Source organism: Emys orbicularis, chromosome 22 (genome assembly GCF_028017835.1).
Source record: "Emys orbicularis isolate rEmyOrb1 chromosome 22, rEmyOrb1.hap1, whole genome shotgun sequence".
Taxonomy (NCBI): Eukaryota; Metazoa; Chordata; order Testudines; family Emydidae; genus Emys; species Emys orbicularis.
In genome coordinates, this window is record NC_088704.1 from 9004078 (window position 1) to 9030248 (window position 26171).

General features: G+C 48.1%; 1 protein-coding gene across 1 annotated transcript; it reads left to right on the forward strand.

Moving 5' to 3' along the window:
- Positions 1–1201: 1201 nt before the first annotated feature.
- LOC135893486 (phospholipase A2, membrane associated-like) lies at positions 1202–15523 on the forward strand. The gene is made up of 4 exons (XM_065421316.1): positions 1202–1331; positions 13159–13303; positions 14292–14398; positions 15375–15523. Exons 1-4 carry the CDS (start codon positions 1202–1204, stop codon positions 15521–15523), a joined length of 531 nt encoding a protein of 176 aa, XP_065277388.1.
- The last annotated feature ends 10648 nt before the right edge of the window (positions 15524–26171 follow it).

The following is a 26171-nucleotide window of genomic DNA, read 5'->3' on the forward strand; positions in this document are numbered from 1 at the left end:
TTTCTGCAAGTGGAGGTGAGTTAGCCCTAGAGGCAATTTCCAGTGTAGGGAGTTAGCAGGGGTTGGGGGTTCTAGCCCAACGTAAGGTCCCAGGGACCTTTCACCAGCTCTAAAGGGGCTGCAGAGAGTTCTCGGGCTTCTCTACAGTGCTGCAGCTGCTACGCCTACGGGAGAGCGTCTCTCATCAGCGTAGTTAGTCCACCTCTGTGAAGCTCTCCTGTTGACATAGTGCTGTCTAAGCCGGGGGTTAGGTGGGTATAATTTTGTAACTATGGGGTGTGGATATTTCACCCCCCTGAGCGATGTAGTTATATTGATGTAAATTTATGGTGTGGATGTGGCCACAGTATGGCTGGCTTTATGCCCCCCACCCACACCTCTAGGGGTGGGAGAGGGTAGAGCCAGAGCACACCGCACCCTGGTCTATCCCAGCCAGTTCAGGGATCCCTTGGGCCTATGGGCTGGATCTCAGTTGGGTGAAATTCACCCCATGCAGATTCCATGGACGCCAGGGCAGGTGTTTTTTACCTGGTATCGCTGGGACTCTCTTTCTCCCCAAGGGAGATCTCCTGAAGGTTTTCCGCTGTACCATTATTAATGTGTTTATTGTCATATCAGGCTTTGACCCGGCTGACCACTCCTGAGCAGCCAATCAAGCCTGCCAGGAGAACGTCTTCCCCTGGGTGCTGTCACATCAGGGATCCCGCACAATGGCACTCATTTTCCATGTGCTCCTTATCTGCTGAAGCCTCGGGGTATCAATCCCCACTGAATGACTTTGCACAGAGAGGCTGTTGTTTCAGAGCGCCACGGGCCCCAGCAGAGACTGGTGACAGAAGGTCAGGGGTTTTAAAGACACAGCTTTTCATCTTAAAACATGGACCCAGCTTCTGTGCTGCACTGAACTTTTGGTTGGCACAGCAGGAACATGCCAGGCTAGCAGGGAATAGGGTGACCAAATGACAAAGATGAAATATCGGGACGTGGGGGGAGGGGAGAGCGGCGGAGGAAAAAAAGCCGCCGGAGTGCGCCCCCCCCCAGCCACCGCCAGGCGGCACAGCCCTGTCTCCACCCGACTCTATGGTGGCCGCAACAGCTGAGCGCGCCCTGGCCTGGAGCAGCCACGCCCACGTGCTGCGCTAGATCCCCGGGGCAGCCTGGCTCGCTTCCCGGCCGCCCTCGCCGGGCCGCTCCGTGAGCCATGGGCGCGGCGCAGGAGGCCCAGGCCTGCCTCGCCTTCTACCGGGGGCTCGGGCGGAGGGAGCCGCTGCGGGATCTCTGCCGGGCCGTGCTCACCTTCCTGGAGAAGCTGGACTGGAGCAGTTCGCAGGGTGAGTGCTGGGGGCCACCCCCTCCCTCCAGGCTTGTGCCGCCATACAGCCGATCAGCGCAAGCCTGGGAGGGAGGAGGAATGCGGTGTGCTTGGGGAAGAGGCGGGCCAGGGCGGGGATTTGGGGAGGGATCCAATGGGGCAGTGAGGGGGCAGGGCCAGGGCAGGGATTTGAGGAGGGATCCAATGGGGGAAGAAGGAGGCAGGGCTGGGGGCGGGGGGGGGAGAGCCCCTCCGGGCTCCATCTGTGCGCCGGAGCGGAGGGCAAAATTGCTTGTTTGTCCAGTGTCCCGACCGAACATCGGTCGGGACGCGGGACAAACAAGCAAATATCGGGACAGTCCCGATAAAATCGGGACGTCTGGTCACCCTAGCAGGGAAGTGGTTACAGCTTCCATCTCAGGGCAGATCTGCACTGCCTTGAGCCCTGGCGTAGGCTAGGCCAGTGGCTCTCAACCTTTCCAGACAACTGTACCCCTTTCAGGAGTCTGATTTGTCTTGTGTACCCCCAAGTTTCACCTCCCTTTAAAATGACTTGCTGACAGAATAAGACATAAAAATACAAAAGTGTCACAGCACCCAGCTACTGAAAAATTGCGTACTTTCTCATTTTTACCATATAATTAAAATAAATCAATTGGCATATAAATATTGCACTTACATTTCAGGGTATAGGATATAGAGCAGTATAAACAAGTCATTGTCTACATGAAATTTTAGTTTGGACTGACTTCACTAGCGCTATTTATGTAGCCTGGTGTAAAACTAGGCAAATAGCTAGATGAGCTGTTATCACCCTGGAAGACCTCTGCGTACCCCCAGGGGTACACATACCCCTGGTTGAGAATCACTGGGCTAGAGCAGCTGGGACCAGTTTCAAGGAAACCCGAGTTGCGCACCAACAAAACTAGCAAAGCCTATTGGAGAATTCGATGTAGATCCCAGGCTGTGCTCCATAGGCCCTGATGCTGTGTGCTTCCGTGAAACATTTCAAATCTACTTATTTCCCAACATCTCCACCATTCAGCCTGCCACACCCTGGATACCATGAACACAGCTTTACCATGCCATACATATCTTCCTACTGTATTTTCCACTGCATGCATCCGATGAAGTGGGTTCTAGCCCACGAAAGCTTATGCCCAAATAAATGTGTTAGTCTCTAAGGTGCCACAAGGATTCCTCGTTGTTTTTTCAAGGAGTAGGAGGAGCTAAGCAGCCGTGAAGTGGGGGAAACAGTGGGGTTTCTCTGTGTGTATATGAATAAAGCTTCCTTTATTTCAAATTTACCCTGGGGTAATGGCCTGAAATGTTAAGTACATTGGGGGCCAGAGCCTCGGCTGGTTTAAATTGGCAGAGCTCCACTGAAGGTTTATTCTTCCCATCCCTCCTCTCCTCTCCTCTCCCTTTCCTCTGGGCACACAGTCAGGAAGCCCTGGAGCCTGAAGGATTTCCTGGGGCCCATTTATGGAAAAGCCAAATCCTGCAGGCAACTCATCCCCAGAGTCGCCAACTTATTCTTAGCCAAGCACAAAACTATCATCTCACTCAGAGACATGAATAACTAGGGTCCCATGATACACGTGTATCTTGATGGCCATTTCTGACACCATCCCCGCAGTTGAAGGAGAATGGCCTGCAGTATGCCGAAGCACCTGAAGAGCATGTTCATTGAAGGTCAACCTTTAATTGAACCAGATTTCAGACTAGAAGTGCCTGAAATCCATACAGCTGGCTAAGGGCCTCCAAACTCACTTTCCATTTCCACTTCTTTATGTTCTCTCTTTGGCTCCATTCACATGCCTATGGGGGTTACCGTTATGCCAGCTGATACATGTAGATTCATAGATTTTAAAGGTCAGAAGCAACCATTATGACCTTCCCTCCTTTCCACAGGCCACAGAACCTCACTCAGTACCTTCTGCATTGAGCCCAATCATTTGAGGTTGAGTATGTTTTAGAAAGACATGCTAGGCCCAATCCAACTTCCAGTGAAGTCAAAGGAAAGACTCCCAATGGGAGCTGGATTGGGCACTTTGCTATAGAACCATGGGTGCTTTGCCCAGCCTCAAGCAGAAGGTATTCCCTCATCTCCCTGGGTTGGGGACTTTCCCACAATGAAGTAGGTTTCAGCACTTAGACACCTCCCCAATCTTCAGTTTAGGTTCTCCTGTGTTGGCTCTTTCTCCTGCTGTTCACTCCAAAGTAGCATTATTCCCCTGTTCCTCTGGGAAATTCCAGCCCTGGACATGTGAATGTAGACTTTTCCTGAATTAAACACTCTGAGTCTGGGTGTATTTGAGGACACAGAACAAAAGTCAGTGCTCACTACACACAACCCTTCTGAAGACTTGTGTCGCTCACAGGAGAATGATTCACAGGATGGATTAGATATCAGGAAAGGGACTAAAATAATGAAATCCTCTGACCCAGGCTCCCATTCTCAGCCCTCATTTTGTTTTACATCAGGCCAACTGGACACCATTAGAACTGTACAAATATGTCTACACAGCAAAGAAAAACCTGCTGGTGGTCTGTGCCAGCCGACTTGGGTTTGCAGGGCTCGGACTGGAGGGCTGTTTCATTGCTGTGTAGACTTCCAGGCAAAGCAGACTTGACTGAGTAACCTATAAACGCCACCAGGTCTAATTCCTAAATCCCGAGCGGTTTATATTCTCTCACTCTGCCTTGAGTCTTTCAGGTAACTTAGGAACGCCTTTCTAATAATACCCCACTTCTGTTTTTACTAAATAACATAACTTTTGTTACCTCAAGACATTTGAATTATTCTTCAGAAAGCTTTTCCATTTCTTTATCCAACTCCTCACATACCCATAAAAGGCACTTGACTGCTTCTTCAATTGCTTACAGAGCTCACATAGGCCTTCTGCGTGTCTGCTTATTCTAAAAAGATTTTTGTTTAAGCAGCAAACAGTCAGTTCTCTAAACAAAGTCACTTCACTTTTCCCGATCAGGCCCAAAAGTACGTTGCTATCGTCAAGTCTAGGGCACAATTAAAAAAGAAAAAGAAAACAAAACAAAAAAAAAACCCACACACCTTCTTCTTCTTCCTTTTTGGCAATCCAAAGTTTTTGTCATTCCCCTTTTAGATTTTTCTATATTAGGCTTTTGAATTCCTGTTTACTCAGGATATTTCTATGTCGATGCCTTCATTTCTTACAACATTTTTAGCTGCTTTGTCCATCATTTTGTTCCCTGATATCCCAGTATGCACTGGGATCCATGTTAATGCTACATGTATCCCCAGTTGTACTAACTCTTTTCTAAGAAATATAATTTCATTGATTAAATCACTTCTGCATACTAAGACACCCTTTTTTATTGCCATAAGGCCTGAGACTGAGGTTTGTTTGTTTTTTAAAATGAGCAGCTATTGGGTGTACATCCCAGACCCAGTGTAACGCCTGCATTATTGCGACTAGTTAGGCTGTCATAACCGCTACAAAATCTGATATTATTTTAGATGAACTAATTCCCAATGTTGGTATATAAAATGTGTCACCTCCGTTTTTTCTCGTTTGGATTCATCTCTCTGTATTTGACAAAACCAACTCCACTTGTCATCTATATACTGGCACACTTCAGTTTTAATATCTACCGTCTTTTTTTTTTTCCACCCTGAAGTTTATAAAATAAATCTGTATCCACCTTTGGGCATGCAACTTTCCATCCATAACTGATGTTCCCATGACTAAAAGTTTTGACTTCATTTAGCTTTTCCTTATCTTTCAACTTCTGCATGCACATTAACTCAAACGGCAAGGGGAGTTCTAACATTGTGTGCTATCATTCACCTATCAAATTCCCAACAATATATTTGGTTGGCACTTTCATCATTGTCATCCCCATTAACTTTGGCCCAGTAGTTTCATTCATAATATGACTTCTAGGGAAATACAAGTTATCTGTAGTGCATTTATAGGCATTGCAATAAACACACACTCACAATTTATAGCGCCTGGGCTTGTATTAAATCTAATTTTTTAAGTTCTGATTTTGATGCTGACCTAAAAGCTTGGCAGCCACAAAAACTAATTTCCCCCTGCTGATACTCACACCTTCTTGTCAACTGTTTGAAATGGGCCACCTTGATTGCATTTTTTTTTTTTTAAATGGAGATATCCTATCTCCTAGAACTGGAAGGGACCTTGAAAGGTCATCGAGTCCAGCCCCCTGCCTTCACTAGCAGGACCAAGTACTGATTTTTGCCCCAGATCCCTAAGTGGCCCCCTCAAGGATTGAACTCACAACCCTGGCCTCATTAGCACTACAAAAGTGATTTCCACCCCTTCTTGTCAACTGTTGAGAATAACCCACTTCCACCTTAACTGAATAGGCTCGTTAGCACTGATCCCCCCCCCCCCCCCACCATTTGGTAAGGCAACTCTCATCTTTTCATATGCTGTGTATTTATACCTCCCTACTGTATATTCCACTCCATGCATCTGATGAAGTGGGTTTTAGCCCACGAAAGCTTATGCCCAAATAAATGTGTTAGTCTCTAAGGTGCCACAAGGACTCCTCGTTGTTTTTGCTGTTATAGACTAACACGGCTACCCCTCTGAAACCTGATCTGATCATTGCTGATTGCATACAGAGCCTTATTTTCTTATCCACCCCTCCCAGGTAGCCCCAGCAAGATTTTTAAGCAGGTTAATCCTTCCTGTACATTTATCTTTAACTTAGTCTATATGATCTTCCTCAAGTAATTTAGTATCAAATGTCCCCTAGGAATTCAAATCTTGTAACAATGTCTATTTGTTCTCCATACAGATGCAGTTTACATTCCTTTGTAACTTTCCTTTTTGTAAAGACCAATCCTTTGGCTTTAGCAATGGAGAACCTGAAGCCCCAGGCATGTCTGCAATCAGAGGTCTCTTGTAACACTTTGCTGATTCTGTTTTCTGCCACTTCAATATTCCTGCTCCTAACCCACAGAGCAGAGTCATCTGCAAACAGCGCAACACCTACCTCACTACTTATTTGTTTGGGGAGATCATTTGTCATAGTATTAAATAAGGCCAGGCTGATAACTGTTGCCTGTATAGTTTTTAACATTATATGTATTTGACATAACTTTCCCACCTCCAACCAGCATGGTCCCACACATTCTTCCTCTTATCCCTAGTGCATCTACTTTGTAGAACAAGCCTTCCCTCCATATCATTATACACCGTCTCAATAGCTAGAAAGACGGCTATCACAAAACCTGTGCGCCTCATACTTGTTTGTATTTCAGTTTCTAATTTAACAACATGATCCAGATTTCCTGCTTTTATAGCAACCGCTCAGCTCCTCTCCCAGTTGGGGCTGGCCAATCCTCCAGGTGCAGTCGGGTGGGTTAATTGGCTTCCCAGACCCACATTAACCCTTTACAAGCTAGGATGGGGTATATACCCCATCACACTATCTATGGTGTGATTGCATTTGGATCACACCTGGAATTAATTTGGCCCAATAGCCAGAGCTACCCAGAGGATTCAGAGGGGATTTGCCTGGGGCAAAGCAATTTTGGGGGCCCCTTCCATAAAAAAAAGTTGCAATACTATAGAATACTATATTCTCATGGGGGACCCTGTGGGGCCCGGGGCAAATTGCCCCACTTGCGCCCCCCCCCCCCCCCGGGCGGCCCTGCCAATAGCTTTACTCACAAAATCCAGTTGGCAGGGGAAAAGATTATTATGAGGGCATTGTGTAATAATGACTCTGAAACTAGTTCTCTGCAGCATTGGGAAGACAGCTCAGAGCTCTGTTTTGTTGGCGTGAAGAGAGATTAGGCTGAAAACCAAAATGCTGTAAAGTTCTTTAATGCCATAGAAGATCCTGTTAAAAGAATGATGGAAAGACCACAAGGCTTTTTGGATGTTCAACCCCTGGATGGTTTAGCAGGGCTGGATTATGCAACCCTCTCTTATGCCAGGCCCCAGTACAACTCCCACTGAAATGGCTGGAAAGATTGCCGTGGACTTCAATGGGGGCTAGATCAGGTGTTTGATGAGTCCTTACTCACATGAGGAAATGCTCAACACCACGAGTAAGGGTTGCACATCTAGCTAGGGTGACCAGATGTCCTGATTTTACAGGGACAGTCCTAATTTTGGGGGCTTTTTCCTATATAGGCACCTATTACTCCCCACCCCCGTCCTGATTTTTTATACTTGCTATCTGGTCACCCTACATCTAGCCCTTTGATAGCCATGGCACATAGCTACCAAATCAGAGATTGACCCGGTTAGGGGAGGCTGAGACATTTCCTAATTCTCTTTAGGCCCTTATCATGCAAGTGCTCAACTTTATGAGCGGTTTCATTAATTTCAAAGGGACACCTCATTTAGTAGCAAAGTAAAGCACGTGTAAGCGTTTGCAGAATTGGAGCCTTAAGAGACCTATAGGCAGCCTCAAAAAATTTATCCAGGGGTGGTTGTTTTTTTACATAAGAAATAGCAGGTGCGGACTTATTTTTCCCTGGAGGACTATACCAATCTGGGGAGGACCTGAAATATGGCATCACAGCTGGAAGCTGACACCTGACTTTGCAGCCCTCTCAACCCCGATTTGAGTGAGGAGGAGAAACTTCATCCTAGGTTGACTCTAGATGCAATATCCCATTTCAGGGCCTCCAGTGATTCCCCAAGGTCCTCCAGCAAAGTCAGGCCCTGGAATTTCTGATGAAATAGAAAAACAAAACAAAACAGAAGAAACTCTCTGACCCTCCACAGTTGCTATAGGAGAAGAAAAAGAGCAAAGACAAAATAGCCTTTTTTTTTTTTTTTTTGACTTGGCATTTCAGTCTTCAAGAGACTCACTTCCACGGCTGAACACCAAGCATTCATGCGTCCTGGTGACATGTATGGCAAAATGAGCCTTTCTGGCCCCACAAGGAGGAGGAGGAAGCTATGGAGTGGGGAATCTGTTAGAGAAGGAGCAGCTGACCCAAAGGCGGATTGAGTAGACGGGCTTCTTCACTGCGATACTTGTTCCCCTCGACCCAATTGTCAAGTAAGCACTGGATTAGTTACAGCACACTCCTTTTATTTAAATTAGTATGTACCCGCCCCTATTTACTGTTTACGGCATTATGCATATTATACAGACATTTGTACCTTGAAAATACATTTCTTTGCAGTAATTGTAGCCACCAATTCCCTTAAATCAGCAGTTCACAGGGGAGGGAGGAAGGGGCCATGACCCCGAGCTCGTTTATGTAGCTGGGAAAGGAAGGGAGGGGGGAGATAACACTGCTTCATACAAAGAGTATCCTTTAGACCCCCACATTCCTTATGCAGCTGCAATGCTTATCAATTCTTAACAAGCAGACGGGAAGGGAAAAGGATGGCAACTTATTAATCAAGTGGAGAAATAGTGCTTGCCTGTGCCTTCACTCCCTAATACCATGCTAGGGGCTACTCAGGCCTATACTTAACTCTTACATATCCCAACAGAATCGAAGAACATAACCCAAATGTAATCCCCTGACCTGCTGTGGCAAGATGAGCAAAACTGCCCAGCTGCTCTTTCGCTTTAATGCACCGTTGTTTAATACCTCTGAAAAGTGACCTTTAACAAACCAGGAAAAAGGGTGGCTGGCGAGAAGCCCTGAGATGGGATCGTCCTCCCTTCATGTGACTGGGGAATTACCTTATTTGAGAAATCAACCAGAGAATGCAGATATGGTCTGAGTGATATACCAGCCAAGCATAAGGTGCATCTCAGCCACAGCTCCTGGCTCCCTCAAAGGGAAGGTCCCCACCTCTTAGCAGCAGCTGCCCCATAACTCCAGCCTCTGTAGCTGCCACAGGTGTCCTCTTGGGCTCTTCTGCCAGATTTCTCCAGCCAGAGGGATATGCCAGCAGGTAAGATGATCTCTTGCTGTACACATGGCATTCCCAGATGGCATTTTCTCTCTCTCTCTCTCCTTTTTAAAAAATATATAAAACCATTAGAAAGGCAGATTTCTCCAGCTTTGCGCCATACATGAATTCTTTGGCACTCCTGCTCAAAAGACCTTTTATTATTTATTGGTATTTGACTTCTAACTGCAAAGTGCTAATCAAAGCACTGGATCCGATAAATACATGCACCAAGATAATACGGTGCAATAGAACAGGCCAAGAAAAATAGCTAATTACAGCCAGCATCAAGATTTAAAAAAAAAAACCAAAACAACTTTATCCTTGAAATCAAGTCCTGATTGGAGTCTTTCCATTGACTTGAACGGGTCCTAAATGCCCGAGAAAACATGGAACGAAATGCTGGCTGCACTGTCGTCAATGGAGCAACAACCCATCCGTAGGCTCTGCAGCGTGTCCAGTTTCACAAGCCTCTACTCATGTTAGAGCAAACCATCACGTGTGTCTCTCTCACACACACACAAACAGTGCGGGAGGCTATTGGAATGATGGGGTTCAGAATGGAACAGGAACAAGAGGTTTTGGAACGGCGAGGGGAATAATGGAGACAAGGGTAGTTGGAATGAAGGGGGAACAACGGCTGGAGACATGGATAGAGAATTACAGGCACGATTGTAATGCAGGACTGAGGTGTGTGGAGTGTCATGACGAGGAGTACTGGAAAGGAGGGGAAATGGAGTCCTGGGGGGGGGGGGGAGAGTGGGGGTGGCTGGAATGCAGATGGGACTGGGCGTTGGAATGTTTACTGTGACACTTCATCACTGAGGTAATGGATGGCTCTGGAGATCCAGCTTCATTGCCACCCTGAGCTGTTGCTTTGGGGTTACTGGGTAAAAACACAGGCATTCTCCGATTGGATCAGACTGCGCTGGCCTAGCGTTAGGCTTTCACCCTCCCAACGAAAGGTGATTCTCCCCCTTGAAGGTTTATTATGGCCAGTTGTGCTATGTGGTATTATTATCCTGAGCCCTGCCAGAGAGCACTGTACACCCTGAAACATGATCGTTACCCTTAGCTTGCTTTCATAGTAGCCCACGAAAGCTTATGCCCAGATAAATTTGTTAGTCTCTAAGGTGCCACAAGGACTCCTCGTTGTTTTTGCGGCTACAGACTAACACAGCTACCACTCTGAAACCTGATAGTTGCAGGTGTTAACTATGGTCATAAAGTTACCCAGACCTTTTAAAAATCCATTCTCAACATTTCTTACTGATCTCCAGTAGCAGCGAGTTCCACACATGGACCATATGCTGTGCGAACACTCCAAGCATCACAGTCAGTGAATTCCAGGGGGGAGGGGGAGAGAACTAATGAACGTCAAGGATGCTCTGAGTTATCCCAGTTACAGCCAACTGATGCATCAGCTAAGGCTCCCCTTAGGTCAGGCAGCTTTCTGGCTGCGGCAGGGGCTTTGGGAGATTCATCCCTAAGGCATCAGATCTGTATAAGGCAAAGGACAACACCACTGGGTAACGAGGGGCACCCTCACACTCCCTCTGTTACTGGGTGTGTTTGAGGCCTTGGTCTGGAATTATTCCAGGAACTCATGCAATCTCTTTGGTTTGCAGACAGTGGGTTGTTCTGCAGCTGCCACTGAACATTGGGCTGTAGCTGTGACATGATTAGAGCTGAGTGAATAATTGATTCCCCCCACCCCACACACACATTTTTTTTTCCAATTTGCTAGCCCAAAAGAAGTCATTTTGGGTCAAATAAAAAAATTTATTTATTTATTTATTTTTTTTGAAAATAAGCTCCTCATCTGAAACATTTCACTTGGCTCCAGACGTGACCCCAGAGTCTATTTCTTCCTCAGGTTCTGCACGGACATGTGGAAACTCTTCCTAATGGCAATACTGGCAGCCAGCAGTGAGTACCGGAAACCCCACACCCCCATCCCCAGAGGGCAGGCCACGTGGCTTCCCTCAGCAAAGTGGCCACCATCTTGCCAAGGAGCTACAGAGCGGCTCAAGCCACAAGCTGCGAGTTCATATTTTGAAAGCCCCAAAGTTAGTCCTGGGTTGGGCCCATTAGTGAACTCTAGCTCTGCATTAGGCTTACAAACCTGCTCACAATGCAGGGCTGTTCAGAACAGAGGTTCTGGCCCATCTTTATAAAGAATTGCAGAAGAAACAACACTGCTGAGCGTCTCCGCTGGGGTTAAGGGTCAGTGCCACCTTGCAGGACGTAGTCTATCAATACGCTTTCCTCCCTGCCTCCACACTGGTGCCTATCGCTATAGATGCTCCTTCCTGCTAGGAGACGGTCACACCGTCATCAGATGCCTTGGAACTGTGTCGTGGCAGACGGGGCTAGCTTGTTTGTACTGCGTACAGCAGAGGGCATCGCAGCCCCTCAAAACAAGCCCATCTGTTCACAGCTCCCCCCCCCCCCCATACCTGGAGGCATCAGTTTGAGTCACAGCTGCCATTAGCTTCCAAGCTGCCCCTGACCTGCCTGGTTGAGATCATGAGACTATTTCAGTGACAGGCAAAAAACAGCGCCAGGGCAGATGACCTACTTATATAGCCCCTATTACGCTGGCATCCAAGTGTCTTTATCCTCCCAGCACCCACGGGAGGAAAGAAAGAGCTATGACCACCCTAATACAGACAGGGAACCGACGCAGAGAGATTAAGGCCTGAATGCACAAGAGGCGTTAGGTACCTGGGAGAAACCACTGCGATACACAAAGCCTGAGTTAGGCATTTACGCTCCTCTGCAATGAGTGGGGAGAGATGGGCGCCTGTGACCCCGAACCACAAACCCAGCATGATCGGCAGGGAGCCGCCTACGGTAGCCAATGGGAGGTGCCGACCAGGGGGCGTGTGCTAAGCCCCACCTTGCTCACAGGGATACAGGCACTCACCCAGGATGTGGGAGACCAGGATCCAGGCCCCCTGCACCATTGACTCTAGTTATCCACAGTGCAACAGGAGAGATTGAGGGATTTCCCCACATCAGAATATGCCATCGCCCAATGGTTAGAGCACTCCCTGTTCAAATCCCTTCTCCCCCTCAGGTCTCCCACATCCAAGGTGAGCACCCTAACCACTGGGCTAAAAGTTCAAGGGATACTGTTGTCATCCTGGGCCCCGCCCGCTCCCCCTATTTTGTATGAACTTGCCTGAGGGGCCTGATCTAGGAGGAGACCTCTCAGCATCCCTACCGGATCAGGCCCCTGTGCCAATGAGGTGGCTGAATGCCCCTGGTTTGTGAATCGCTCTGGGGCTTAGGTGGGAGATAAGCATCTAGACCCCCGGGGAAGCCGCAGTGCACATGCTCAGAGACAAACATAGGCACTGAAGGAACTTGTACTGCAAAAAAGAAAAGAAAACCCCCAAACCAAAAAAAAAAAAAGAAAGAAAGAAAGAGACATACACTTAGGCACCTACAGGATTTCAGCAGGAGTTTTGTGCATTACAGTGGTCATGGAACTGGGGTTTGGGCACCTATCTTCTTTTTCACATTCAGCCCTAAGTGACTTGCTTAAGGTCACACATGGAATCTGTAGCAGAGCAGGAATTGAACCCATATCTCCTGATTCTAGGGTGACCAGATGTCCTGATTTTATAGGGACAGTCCTGATATTTGGGCCTTTTTTTTAATATGGGCTCCTATTACCCCCCCACACCCCCGTCCCAATTTTTCACACTTGCTGTCTGGTCACCCTACCGGATTCCCTGGCAGTGGTTTGACCACTAGACTACCCTTCCTCCCTGTGCTGGGTTATAGCTAACGTGCAAGCAGCAGCATAACAATCCTTACTTAGTCACTAAATACTTAGTGATTTTGACCTCCCTCCGTATGTCAGGTGAGGGATCAGGGAAATGATTCTCCTTGAAGGCAAAACGTCTCCTTGGAAACTCGTGAAAAGCCCTTTCTGCTCTTTCGCAGTTTTGACCATGATCCACAGCAGCCTCCTCGATTTCAAATTCATGATCCGGAGAATTACTGGGAAAAGTGCCCTCATTTCCTACAATGGGTATGGATGCCACTGTGGACTGGGTGGGAGAGGGCAGCCTCTGGATAAGACAGACTGGTAAGCTTTGGTTCAGGTCAATGCTGCTGGTATCAATACTAGCATCCATTATTATTACTACTAGTATCAATACTAATTTTAGCAATGCACTGATTTAGTTAGCTGGGCATCTAAATCCTAGGATTGTAACTGCACTAAACTCTTTAGCACTCTGGGGCAGAGCGCCTCAACTCTCCAGCTTATGTGAGAATGGAAACTCCTTTGTAGTCAAGGCATGCTGGGGTGATTCATCCCCAGAATCTTAAAAGGGCCAGTAGAACTGTGTGATTAGTAGTAATAGTATTTATTTGTATTATACCACAATGGGGTCCTGGCTCAGGATAGGCTCCTTTGTGCTAGGAGCTGTACATACACAGAACAAAGACAGGCCCTGCCCTAGGGAGTTTTCAATCTAATGGATTTTTTGGTTCAGTCTGCCGCCACAAAACAACCAACCAGTCATTTCAGTCCACCTCCAGAACAAACTTTAATGTTTTGGCAAATCAAAAAGTTGTTTTAGGTTGAACTAAATGTTTTGTTTAGATTTGATTTTTGGCATGTTAGGGTTTTTTAAATTAAAATTGAAGGACATTTTAAAACAGTTATGAATCAAAAATCAGAACAGTTCATTTTGAAGTGAAATGTTGCAATTTTTCCTAAATAGTTTTGAAGGCTCCACCTCCAACCAAAACTATTCAGCAAATTCAACACAAATTCACAAAAATGATCCAGTCAACCCACATCTGCATTTTTTGCTGGGGAAAAAAAAAAAGTTTTGTTCAAAAAGTTTCACCCAGCTTTGGACAGGAGCTGGATTTGAGGCACAGAGCAGCGCTAAGATCACCACTTGGGATAAACATCTGAGCTCCTGGGTGTTTTTCCAAACCAAGCCCAAACTCTGTTCCTTGGGAGGCTCACTCACACTCTCCCCTCTAGTAGTGGTGATGTTGGACATTACTTCACCTAGTCACATTTTCCACCCTATTCCTGTGTTTCTGTCTCCCTGAAGGTGCTGTCATGCCCATGATTGCTGCTATAAGGAGTTAACCAACCAGAGCTGTCACCCATTTTTTGATGATTATCAATACTCCATCATCAACGAAGACGTTATGTGCTGTGAGTAGCATTTTCTGCATGGCTAAAATGGCCACGGATACCGTGGTGATTTACGGGACCTCGTTCTCTTGCTTGAACCTTTTACAATGACATTGGAACAAATGTGTCCTAAAGAGAAACGGTCAGAGGGGCTTTTGGGAAGAAGCAAAGCACTTCCAGGATAGCTAGCGTTGGGGGTGGGGAAAGTACTTCAGGTCCTTCTGGTTCCTCCCCACCTACCTCTTCTCACAACCTCCAAGGCAATTAAGGTGACCTCTTGCAGAGCAAGTGGAAAGGACGACCGTTAAGGACCTCTGAGCTGTGACTGACTGAATGCCAGTTCCAAGGCAGGCAGCTGTGATGGATCGGCAGTGCCTTTGCATTCCAGTGCTGCAGTGCCAGAGCCACTGGGCCTCATCGGTCACTGTATTTACACCTATGAAGACGGGTGTAAAATGTTGCCATTCTGATTTTCTAGCATTTTGTACCCATAACGCCCAAGTGGGCGTGACTGCAACCGTCAGAGCTGCCATCTTGGCCACACACTGGGAACTGAGCCGGAGACCTCCTGAGTGAGATGCACGAGCTGCTGAAGCTCTGTTACTGCCCCAGCTACAACACAAAGCCTCTGGGGATCGGTACAGAGCAGGGGCCTGTAACACACTCACCAGTGGGCTACACGAGGCAGGGGAGAATCGGCTGCACTCTGCTAATTTGGAAAGGCACCTAAGCTGGCAACGGAGCAGCAAATCCAGTGCCGATGGCACCAGTGCAGCGTTCCCAGCTGCTGCCATGCCAACAGCAGTGTCGCAACATTCCCGGCAGTGTTAGAGCAACAGGGCTGCCTCGTTCCTCTTTCGCTAAACCTCATCCATGCATCTGGAGCGCTGAAGGTCAGGAAGGAACAAACTGCTCGGCACCTGGCCTCCGAGTGGGTTCCTTGCCTTTTAGTTACCGCACAAGAGTTGTAGAGTGAGAAATGCTTTTGTTCCTGCAGGGAATACAACTAGCTCCACCTGTGCAAAGCAAGCGTGTGACTGTGACCGGACAGCGGTCCTGTGTTTCAGAAAGGAAGCAAGCAGCTATAACAAAGGATACCGTTATTACTTCAATTTCTTCTGCAAAGGATCTACCCCCAGTTGCTAAATAAAGTTTTACTCGCCATCTGGCTACACAACAGATTGCAAAGCACAGATGTTTCCTCTTTCCAAAGTACTCGAGCCCCTTCCTCAACCCCTCAAAGAGACCACCAAGCTGCCAAGTGAAGCAATCTCTTCCCTGGAGACAGTTAAAGCAATAGAAGGTGCTGGCTTTTATGTACCCTGTCTGTGGAGGTATCAGTAGCTATGGACATGAAGTTGCTCAGGCAGGATATTAGTGAGCTGTACAGTCATCACCATTCACCCAGTTAAATCCTATGAGGAGCAGTACCATGAGGACTAACTCTGCGGGTGCTGTACCCTCTTTTCCTCTTGGGCTCTCAAAAAGGGAGACAGACACACACACACACACACACACACACCACCAAGCCAAGTTTAAATTGTAGGCCAGATCCTCAACTGCTGTAAATCAGCATTTACTCCTCCTTCCTACCTTGCACAGACATGTAGCCTAAAATCACAGGCCAGCCCTTATGTTCCATTAGCACCTACACCAGATTACCTCCCCTTTGTGCTAAGTGCTCTACCTCAGGGGTGGGCAAACTTTTTGGCCCGAGGGCCACATCTGGGAATAGAAATTGTATGGTGGGCCATGAATGCTCACAAAATTTGGGTTGGGTGTGGGAGGGGGTGAGGGCTCTGGTTGGGGGTGCGGGATCCAGGGTGGGGCCAGAAATGAGTTCAGGGTGCAGGAGGGGACTTCAGGCTGGGGCGGGGTGGGGTGGGGCGGTGAAGGCTCCGGCTGGGGATGCGGGCTCGGGGGAGGGATGGGGATGAGTAGTTTGGGGTGTAGGACTGTGCTCTGGGCTGGGACCGAGGGGTTTGGAGGGCAGGAGGGGAATCAGGGCTGGGGCAAGGGATTGGGGTGCAGGAAGGGGTGCAGGCTCCAGCTGGGGGTGTGGGCTCTGGGGTGGGGCTAGGGATAAGGGGTGCAGGAGGGAGCTCCAGGCTGGGACCAAGGGGTTCAGAGGGCAGGAGAGGGATCAGGGCAGGGGTTTGGGGTGTGGGGGAGTGAGGGCTGGGGATGAGAGGTTTGGGGTGCAGGAGGGTGCTCCAGGCTGGGATTGAGGGTTTTGGAGGGTGGGAGGGGGATCAAGGCTGGGGGTGGCTCAGGGGTGCAGGCTCCGGGCAGTGCTTACCTCAAGCAGCTCCTGGAAGCAGCGGCATGTCCCTTCTCCGGCTCCTAAGCGGAGGCGCAGCCAGGTGGCTCTGCGTGCTGTCCTGCCCGCAGGCACTGCCTCTGAAGCTCCCATTGGCCGCGGTTCCCAGGCAATGGGAGATGTGGGGGCGGCACTTGGGCAGGGGCAGCATGCAGAGCAGAGCCCCCTGGCTGCCCCTACACATAGAAGCCGGAGTGGGGCCAGGCCGCTGCTTCTGGGAGCCACACAGAGCATCCCCAAATGCTCTCCCCGGCTGGAGCACCAGAGCAGGGCAAGCCCCAGACCCCGCTCCCCAGAGGGAGCTCAAGGGACAGATTAAAATGGCTGGTGGGCCAGATCTGGCCCATAGTTTGCCCACCCCCCACTCTACTTGTTATTTGTATACACATGCAGAACTCAAAAAAAGGCTGACAGATGCTTGAAATTGACCACTCAGTTGAGAACAAGCATGGAAAATATCAGGCCCTAAGAGGAGTTTCAGAAATTCACCTCCGGTGAGAGTTCAAGAATGGAAATTTCAGTCCTAAAGAAAGGTATTTGAGGAAGTTCTGAGTGACTGATAAATGCGGTAGAGGGAGGCTAGAATGGAAGGTGGATTTTGACCTTATCCTGCTATCATAAGGTACCGGTGGCGTGTGTGACGAAGTGGGGGATTTTCTTGTTTTTTCCGTGTTTTCCCAATGGTTTGCATGCAGAGGGGATGAGACTCAGTTTCCCTCGGTGTTACTGGTTTAATGAGGTGAAGGGAGAGGGAGTTTGTTGTTACAAAGCACTGGAGAGGGAACTTGGGACCCCAGCCAATGGCCTGGAGGACGGATACCTCAGCAACTGGTGACCCGGCGACCCAGAGGCCCAGCTCATGAGTCACAGCCGGTTCTGGCTAGTGGGAGGACAATGGGCTGCGAAGAGAGGACCCTAGTGACCTAACCAGCTGGTTCCAGCCAGAGAGGGCCAGAGGACGGAAGAGGGGAGAGTAAGCCCAGGCGACCCTGTTTACCTGGAGAGAAGACAATGGACAGAGGTGGGGCTTGGGGCCGGTGATATCAGATGCCCAGCTGGGAAGCAAGGGGGGCTCTGGGCTGGAGAAAGGGAGCAGGCAGAGCCCACCTGGATGCAGGGGAGACTGGGATGTGCTGTGCTGTGCTGTGCTGAGGGAGGCCAGACCTGAGGGCCCTGAGAGTTTCCTGTGCGTGTTCAACGCTCAGTAAACCCTCTGTTTTACGCTGGCTGAGAGTCACTCTGGTCTAGAGAACAGAGTTGCATCATCCCCTTCGGGGGTGAAGGCCTGGGGGGTCCAGAGCGAGTGGACTCTCTGAGGGGGCCCATGGTGAGAAACAGGTGTGCTAAGGCTCAGAGAGGTGCAACTCCAGGAGGTGGAGGGGCCTAACCCCAAGAGAGAGTGGACCCCCGAGAAAGGCTGTCTCACTGAAAGGGGCACCCCTCCACAGACCACACGGGGCCAAGAGTGGGCACGATCTGTGAGTCCGTGACAGCGTGGAATAAAGATTAGTGTCTTGAGTTTGGGATGACCACACAAGGCAGCAGAACAGCTGCAGAAAGCAGGTCACACGGGGACCCGCAGATACTGAAAACACATTCTTCAGTTTTTTATGGATTTTTCTCTGCCGTGCACAATTGTCTGTTTACACGAACCTCCTCCCACCCCCATCCCAGTCTCTTCACCTCAGCCTCACTCCACACCTGCCCCTCAGACCTCCCTCACCTCCCTTTTCTCCCCTGCTTCGCCCTACTCTCCTGGCTCCTAACTTTCCAGTTAACAATCCCCTCCCAACAAAAGCCCACCTCCCACCACCAAAAAAACCCTGACCACCCTAGAGCTAACATGACATGTGCCACCACCACATGGCTTCCCTGCTGTAATCCATTGCCGTCACTGACACAGCACCTCCTGGTGTCAGGTGAGGGCATGGCCAGGTCTTTGGTTCTAGCACTCCCTACTGATTGCTGGTTTAGTTCTACTCCAGTCAGTATCTTCCATGTCCCAGCCCTCCAGCCAGGTCACCTTTCAGCACAGGCCCCTTAACTAAAAGAAGGTCAAACAAAAACCCGGAGACTTAGTGACCACTTAGCAGGCCTTCAGCCCCTGTCTGGGCTCATTAGTCCTTCTGGCCTTTCCCATAGCTTACGTCACCTCTCCCATGGGGGGCGTGGGAGTGTAGGAGAATGCTTTCCTGTGGGTTCCTATCCAGGATTCTTCTGAGAAGCTGCTAGGGTCTATTTCTTATGAACCCTCACTGGCTCCCTGGACTACTTCCCACCTTCACCTGCTTGCAGGTGTCTGTCGTGGAGCTGTACTCACCAGCCCCCTCTCCCTGCAGTTTCAGCTCTCCATGCAGGTTGTCTGTGCTAAGAAACTTTCTCCAGGCGACTCCTAGCTTCTCTGGCAGCTGCCTAGACCCCCTTCTCCTTTCAGGGCCTGTCACAGGGTATAAGCTCCCTACTGCAGTCTCACCCAAAGCCCTGCAGGCCTTCCCTTATAGGCCCACCCAGTCTGGTTCTCCCCAGCTGGGTCTAATCCTTAATTAGCTGTTTCTCTTCCAGGTGCCACTGAATAGGCTAGTTGGGTCCTCAGACTCCATTTTAACCCTTTATTTGCGCGTGTGTGGCATATGCCCCATCACACCTACCCTGTATCTACCTTGTCTATTTAGAGTGTAAAGCCTAGATCCACAAACGTATGTAGGCTCCTAACTTCCATTAATGTCAATGAAAATCATTGGAGGTTTGTGGACCCATTCTTGGTTGGTCCCTAACATTGCTGTGATCGGCATGACCGATAATAATACATTATGTACACTCATTGCACTCTGTTTTCTTGTCATAATTAAACTCTTTGTAAGTTTTGAACAGTTATAAGCAACTGTGCCCTCCTGCTGCCTGGCTCCACAAAGAATAACTTGTAAGCAGTGGGACTGTGGGGCCTGCAGGTTTTATAATGTGGGTTTTGAGAAATGCAGGGACTGGTAACTAAAGTGAGGGAACTGTGCTGGAGGAGAGGAAGACTAATTCAAGCCCTCGATTCAATTCCCTGCTCTGCCACAGGTCTCCTGTGCAAGTTTGGACAGGTCACTTAGGGCTGGATGTTTAGGTGCCTAACTCCCATTGATTTCAATAGGAGTGAGGTGCTTAAGTACCTTTAAAAATCTGGCCCTTAGTCTTTCTGTGCCTCAGCTCCCATCTGTAATACAGGGATAATCATACACGGATGTTGTCAGGATAAATATATTAGAGTGTGAGATACTCAGATATTACAGTTGTGGAGGCCACATAAGTACATAGATAGAGGGACCTGGCAGACTTAAAACAGCTGGGCTAAAGTGGAAGAGTCTGTCACAGTATACAGTGGCTATTCAATAGTGCTGAGGCTAGGCGATTCCAATGATCTGTGCTCCAGGTTCTCTTTTACATGATCAGCATGTTTCCTTATCATCCATCCGTGCCAGTATGGGAGTCTTCACCCCAGCAGTGTGACTGTGTGCCCCTGTCCATTTCTGTACCTCCTGGCAGGGTGACAATCTGTGTGTGGGAGTGCCTGCTGGCAGGGTTCTGGCCAAATTCCCTTTGGAAAGATATATATGGCCTACCTATCTCTCCCCCCCCACCCAGTTTAAAATAAAATCTTCTGTCCTGAACGGCCATGCAATGTTGGTGTGGGTTTTAAATAGCTGCTGTGTTCCACCCCAGAGATGGATGCATCAGCCCTGTGGCTTAGTCTTATCTCTACTTTGTGGTGAGTAAATAAGCCCCCATGCATCCTGAGTGCTCCAATTCCTGTGTCTGGGCCTCTACATTATCCCCTCACTCTTGATCCCCCTTCTTCTTAGGCTCTTGGCCTGGATGCTGGAGAAGAGAAGGGACTGAGCCACAGAGAGTCAGGGTGTGATCAGCACACTGACTGAAGAACTTCTACTCCACTTTATTACTCATAATAAAGCGGGCGAGGAGGCTGTTGTATTTTACCATTGACAAAGATCCCTGGAAACACTGCAGATCCTCTCCAGTGCAATTTATTCCGTTATTTTTATTGTGACATGAAGCCAAGATACTATAGAAATGCCAGAAAGAGATAAAAGCAAAAGCTGGCACCTCTCAAGGTGGCTGTGGGGTTTAGAGCAGTGGTTCTCAAACTTGGGCCGCCGCTTGTTCAGGGAAAACCCCATTGGCCTGGAGCAGCGAACAGCGGCCAGTGGGAGCCGCGATCGGTCGAACCTGCGGACACGGCAGGTAAACAAAGTGGCCCGGCCCGCCAGGGGCTTTCCCTGAACAAGTGGCGGCCCTAGTTTGAGAACCACTTAGACTTAGAAGATTGCTAACGAAGTGATCCTCCTTGTACACACTCCTATGATCTCACACTAATGGATGTGCTACCCTCACCCTCTGAATATTGATACATGATCCCCGGGTAAGGCTTTAGGACGCAGCTGAGTGGATGGCTCCAAAGGCTCAGGGTTCTGCATCAGGCATTTCTTGTTTGATTTCTCCCTTAAAAATGAGCACAGCCAATCAACAACTGCAACCCCGAAGGGCGGGGCAGTCCTGCTTAACAGCTGGCTTTGCTTCTTTTGCACTGCCTGTTTGAATAGAACTGGTAGGGCTTATTGTAAGTAACCAGGATCCTCTGGAAGCAGAGGGCTGTGCTCCTGTGGCATAATCAGGCCACTCTCCTGCACTGGCTCTGGTCACTGCCTAGAGGGGACAGACAGATAATGACCTTTAGAGACTTTTCCAATATTGCCATTATCTTTGTTAATGTACAATTTTGTGATCAGTACTGGGCTTCCAGCTACAGGCTGGCAAATGTTTCCACTGACAGTTCAGCCCTTCCTTATCTCAGCAGCCCCAAACCTTGTGATGGACATCTAGAGGGCCACAGAGGCATCTCAGTTAGAAGGAGCTCCAGTCCCTGGTAGATCCTGCCCTGGTAACCTAGGAACTTGTAACTGTTCCTCTCTGACCACAGGCATATCACACAGCGAATTGCCTGGAATGGTGAATGGAAAACACCTACAGCCTTGTACAAGGGGGCAGCAGGGTCTGCTAATTGAGATCGATAAGTGTGGAGCAAATCGGACATCTAGTGGATTATTGGCATGACACAGTACTATTTGCAGATGGAGGGCAGACATTCTGCTCTACTCTTAGCTAGGTAGCTCTCTGTCATACAGAGTTGGAACCATCACGGTGTCACTTTACTAAGTAGCGTTTGTCTTGCTCCTTTTTGAATACATTCCCGTCTACAGCCCATTGCTGCCTTTGGCTTGGTCTACACTTACCCCCCAAGTCGAAGTAAGGTACGCAAATTCAGCTACGTGAATAACGTAGCTGAATTCGACATACCTTACTTCGAACTTACCGCAGTTCAGACGCGGTCCACACGCGGCAGGCAGGCTCCCCCGTCGACTCCGCGGTACTCCTCTCGTCTAGCTGGAGTACCGCAGTCGACGGCGAGCACTTCCTGGTTCGATTTATCGCGTCCACACCAGACGCGATAAATCGAACCCGGAACTTCGATCCCCAGCCGCCGAACTAGCGCGGCAGTGTAGACATACCCTTAGCTAGTACATCATTTACATCCCATGTAAAGATATTGCTCCCCGACTGCCCCCTATGTGCAGCTCCTGGCCTCTTGTGCTTAGGACTGTTATTCAAGAGAGGATGTGCTGCATCCACCTCCGCTCTAATTCTTTCCTTTGCAATGCCTCTCTGAATCTTAAAAGCATTTTTAACTGTAGGAGTTAGTGGGTCAGGAGTCCTGGGGTCTGATCCTCCAATACCCTGCACCTTGAATCCTCGTTCACACCAGGGCAGAGTAAGTGCAATGACTGCACAAGGCTCAGGGCAATGGAGAATCTGAGCCCTGGTTCTGCCACTGACTTGCTCTGTGACCTTGGCCAAGTCACTTGGCTGTCAAGTCTGTACTTCGATAAATCCAGCTGTATCAATGAACGTGTATTTGTATTAGCTACATACACACTTCTGTAGTGGATGGAGGGGGAAGAGCTGCCATGACATTGAATTAGTTAATGTTCGGAAAGGAATTTGAGATCTTTAGATCAGGAGTACTAAGTATTATCACTAATCTCTTTTCTAATTAATACAAGTTTTTGCCTCCAAATTATATATTCAGAGAGTCCTTATCACCCTGATTCCCTTTTCTGCTTCTTCACTATCTTCCCTTACTATTTTATGGATAATTTATGTATGTTTTGGATTTCAGTGTGTGCCCCTCTGCTTGGCCAAAGCTCATCCCTGTGCTGGTACAAGGGCTGAGACAGGGCTGAAGGGGAGGTGCCCTGCGCCTTGCCAACTTCAGGGCTGCTGGGGCCAGTTTGACCTCTCGTACTAAGATAAACCCCAGCGGCAATGGTCCCTATGAGCCAGAATCACTAGGGCATGAGAACCCCATGTCCTATTTCCCCTCCCACCCTGAACGTCACCCAGCCCAAATGCCCCCCACACAGGTGTCCCCTGTGGGGTGTGCAGAGCCAGTTGCACCTGTAGGGGATCAGAGGGTATTCATTGGAGGACAGCATTTCTTGGCACATTGGATAAAACAATGTAAGCACACATCAATGGTCAGTATCACTGACACACTGGTAACTGACAACCTTTCCTCCCACTTCCACGGAGAAGGAAAAATGCCTTCCCCACCCAAGTGACCCCCCCGAGGAAATGCAAAGATCAGCTGTTTCCCCAGGCAAAGTGCCTGAAAGGTCATCCAACGTAGACTCTGCCGCATGGGGGTGGGTGGATGGGTGGCTGAGTTCCAGAGTCACCATGAACACCGTACTGCCAGCCTCCTGACATGCAAATCTATGCCCCGTCAGCTCAAGCATCCCAGCTGATCTTGACCCTCAAGCAAGAGGAGTACAAGGGGCCCCAAATAACACGCAGCTCTCCTCGTGGAGTCTATTAGTGCATAAAGCCATCGACCAAAGGGAACACAGGAATCGATTTGGACCTCATTGTGGGTTTGCACCAATGTGGGACGAAAATGAGCCCACAAACTAGTCTTATATTCACAGAGCGAACAGAAGTGGGGTTGAAGTGGAGTCTTTGCCCAATCACTTTGATTTGTAGCTACACTACAAGATCTGACAGCGTCAACCTCCATAATGTGCAGCATGGTTGACGTGGTGAAGGTTTTTACCTTGCTGTTTCACTGTGTACATTCCTTATCTCTAGCTGTGCTGGTTACTTAGGCAGCCACCGCAGGGTGGAATTTCTTGCTTGCCACTCAGCACAGCGGGTGGGGTTTCAACTGAAGGCCTTGTGTATGAGCCACCGAAAAGATAACAATAGCTATAAATGTTTGATCACTCGGAGGTGGGAATTCTTAGAAAGATTAAAAGAAAAACAATGGAGTATTCAGTAGTTTACATGCTATAAAAGTTTAACAAGCACACTTCTGTACCTGCTTTAATGAGCTGATTTAGTTAGTGGGTGGAGACGGTGCTGAATGCTGAGAGAAGAAATTGTACAAACAGTACTGAAAATAACAGCCAATGGGCCAACTACATCCTGCAAATCTGCAGGAGTCAATGGAATTATCATAGGGATGAATTTGGCCCTTTGTATGCTATTTTCCACTATTATTATTATTATGTTATTCCCCCACAATGATGTGTGTGCGTGCGTATGTATTACCACGTGTATGTTTCAGTCTGCCTATCATTTAATATTACCTAGAAATGATCTATCTAGACCACCTACTTACAGCATGTAACCAAGCTTACAAAGAAGAGAAAAACCAGCTTTCTATGTGGGGATGCTGCTGCAAAAACATCCCAGTATGCAATACGGCTATCAAGAGAGAGAGATTATCTTAAACTTGGGATGGAATTTATATTCTTGAGTTTACTGCACTGTTCTGGGGCAAAGAATCGACCCTCTGGCATTACTGCACGCTGGGATGTTTTTGTAGTAGCATCACCAGAGAGAGCTGACATTTCTTTCTACCCTTGGTCACATACTGTAAATAGCTACATTAGCCCAGCCCTTCGAACAATTTTCACTCTTTTGGCTTTTCCAGGCCCCCTAACATTAATCCAAAGATAAAATGGAGATGGACTTGAGGGCAATAAAGAAACTGCAATGCAATTTGTCCATGCAGCAGAAAAGTACTCACTGCAGATGATTTTTCCATCGCTGATGCTGAACTTCTATTTCGTCAGTACCGGCTTAAAGTTCTTTTCTCTTTGTTTGCCTTAACAGCAGTCAGGGATATAGCAGCACCTTGAGGGAGAAACATACAAAAATCAGGCCTGGGTCACAAAGTTTCAAAATTTTCTCTACACTGCATTATATTACAAGAGTTGGGATATTTTATTCTTGTCATCTCACACCTTCTCCCCCTAACTCAACCCTAAACTGGAGTAAAAAGTTAAATAAGCCTTATAGGGAAAAGGCCACCATCAGGTAAAGCAAAATGAATGCCCAAGACAACCACAATTCACATGCCTTACCACCCAAACCCCACTATACCCAAATACAGTTATATACTTGTCGTCTGCACAATAAACCCTCTTTCAGTGCCAGCATACAAGTACCCACGATGCACACATCCAGTCCCTCAGTTAAAGTTAGACACTTTACCCTCTTACCCCCCACCTTTTTGGGTAGACTTTTAAAGTGACAGCACGCCTCCTAGTAGAGTATCTTAAATTTGCTAAGGTTAGAGTTAAGCTTGTGCCCTTGAATGTGATTGTGAAGAATAGAGGTTTCAGACATTGACCAGTATCAGATATTTCAGAGGAAGGTACAAAAAACCCATAAGGGACAATTACAAAATAACCTGCCCATAAGGGAAATTTCTTCCTGACCCCAGACAGATAGTAGCTGGCTCTTGCCCAGAAAAGTGTTTTCTGTAGCTAGACAGAATTTTATGCTTCTCCTTTCAGTAACATCTAGTGCAGTTTCCTTTCCACTTAATCCACAGTAACATCCGTAATAGGAAAACATGGCACATTTCCCAGTAGCAGCTTTAATCATTTTGTTAAACTCCAAAGCACTCCCATGTGCCATGCTGACATCTGCAAAAGAACAAAGGGAAACATTAAATTCACTGGAAGGGAGGGAAATGTCCCCTTTATAGGACTAGGACCAATGTTCAAAATGATTAAGCAGAAGAGATATAGGTAAATTGCAAAACTTAACAAAAATAGTTTAAAATCCCAGAGCAATAGCAAAATGTATGTGTAGTCTGGGAAGTTACCAACAAACACAAGCTCAGACGGAATCTTTGTAAATCAGTTTCCTCTTTACTTACCTGCTAGGATCTGCGTTCAGGATTCTACATTGGCACTGGCGTTGCAGATGCTGATGGCACATAAAATAACAGCTCCTTTCTCTGGTTTAGGTGCTTGTGATATTAGCAACTGATGTAGTGAAAACACAGAACCCTAGCCATAGGAACCAGCAGTGGAATGGAATGTACTGCTTTCCCTTTAAAAT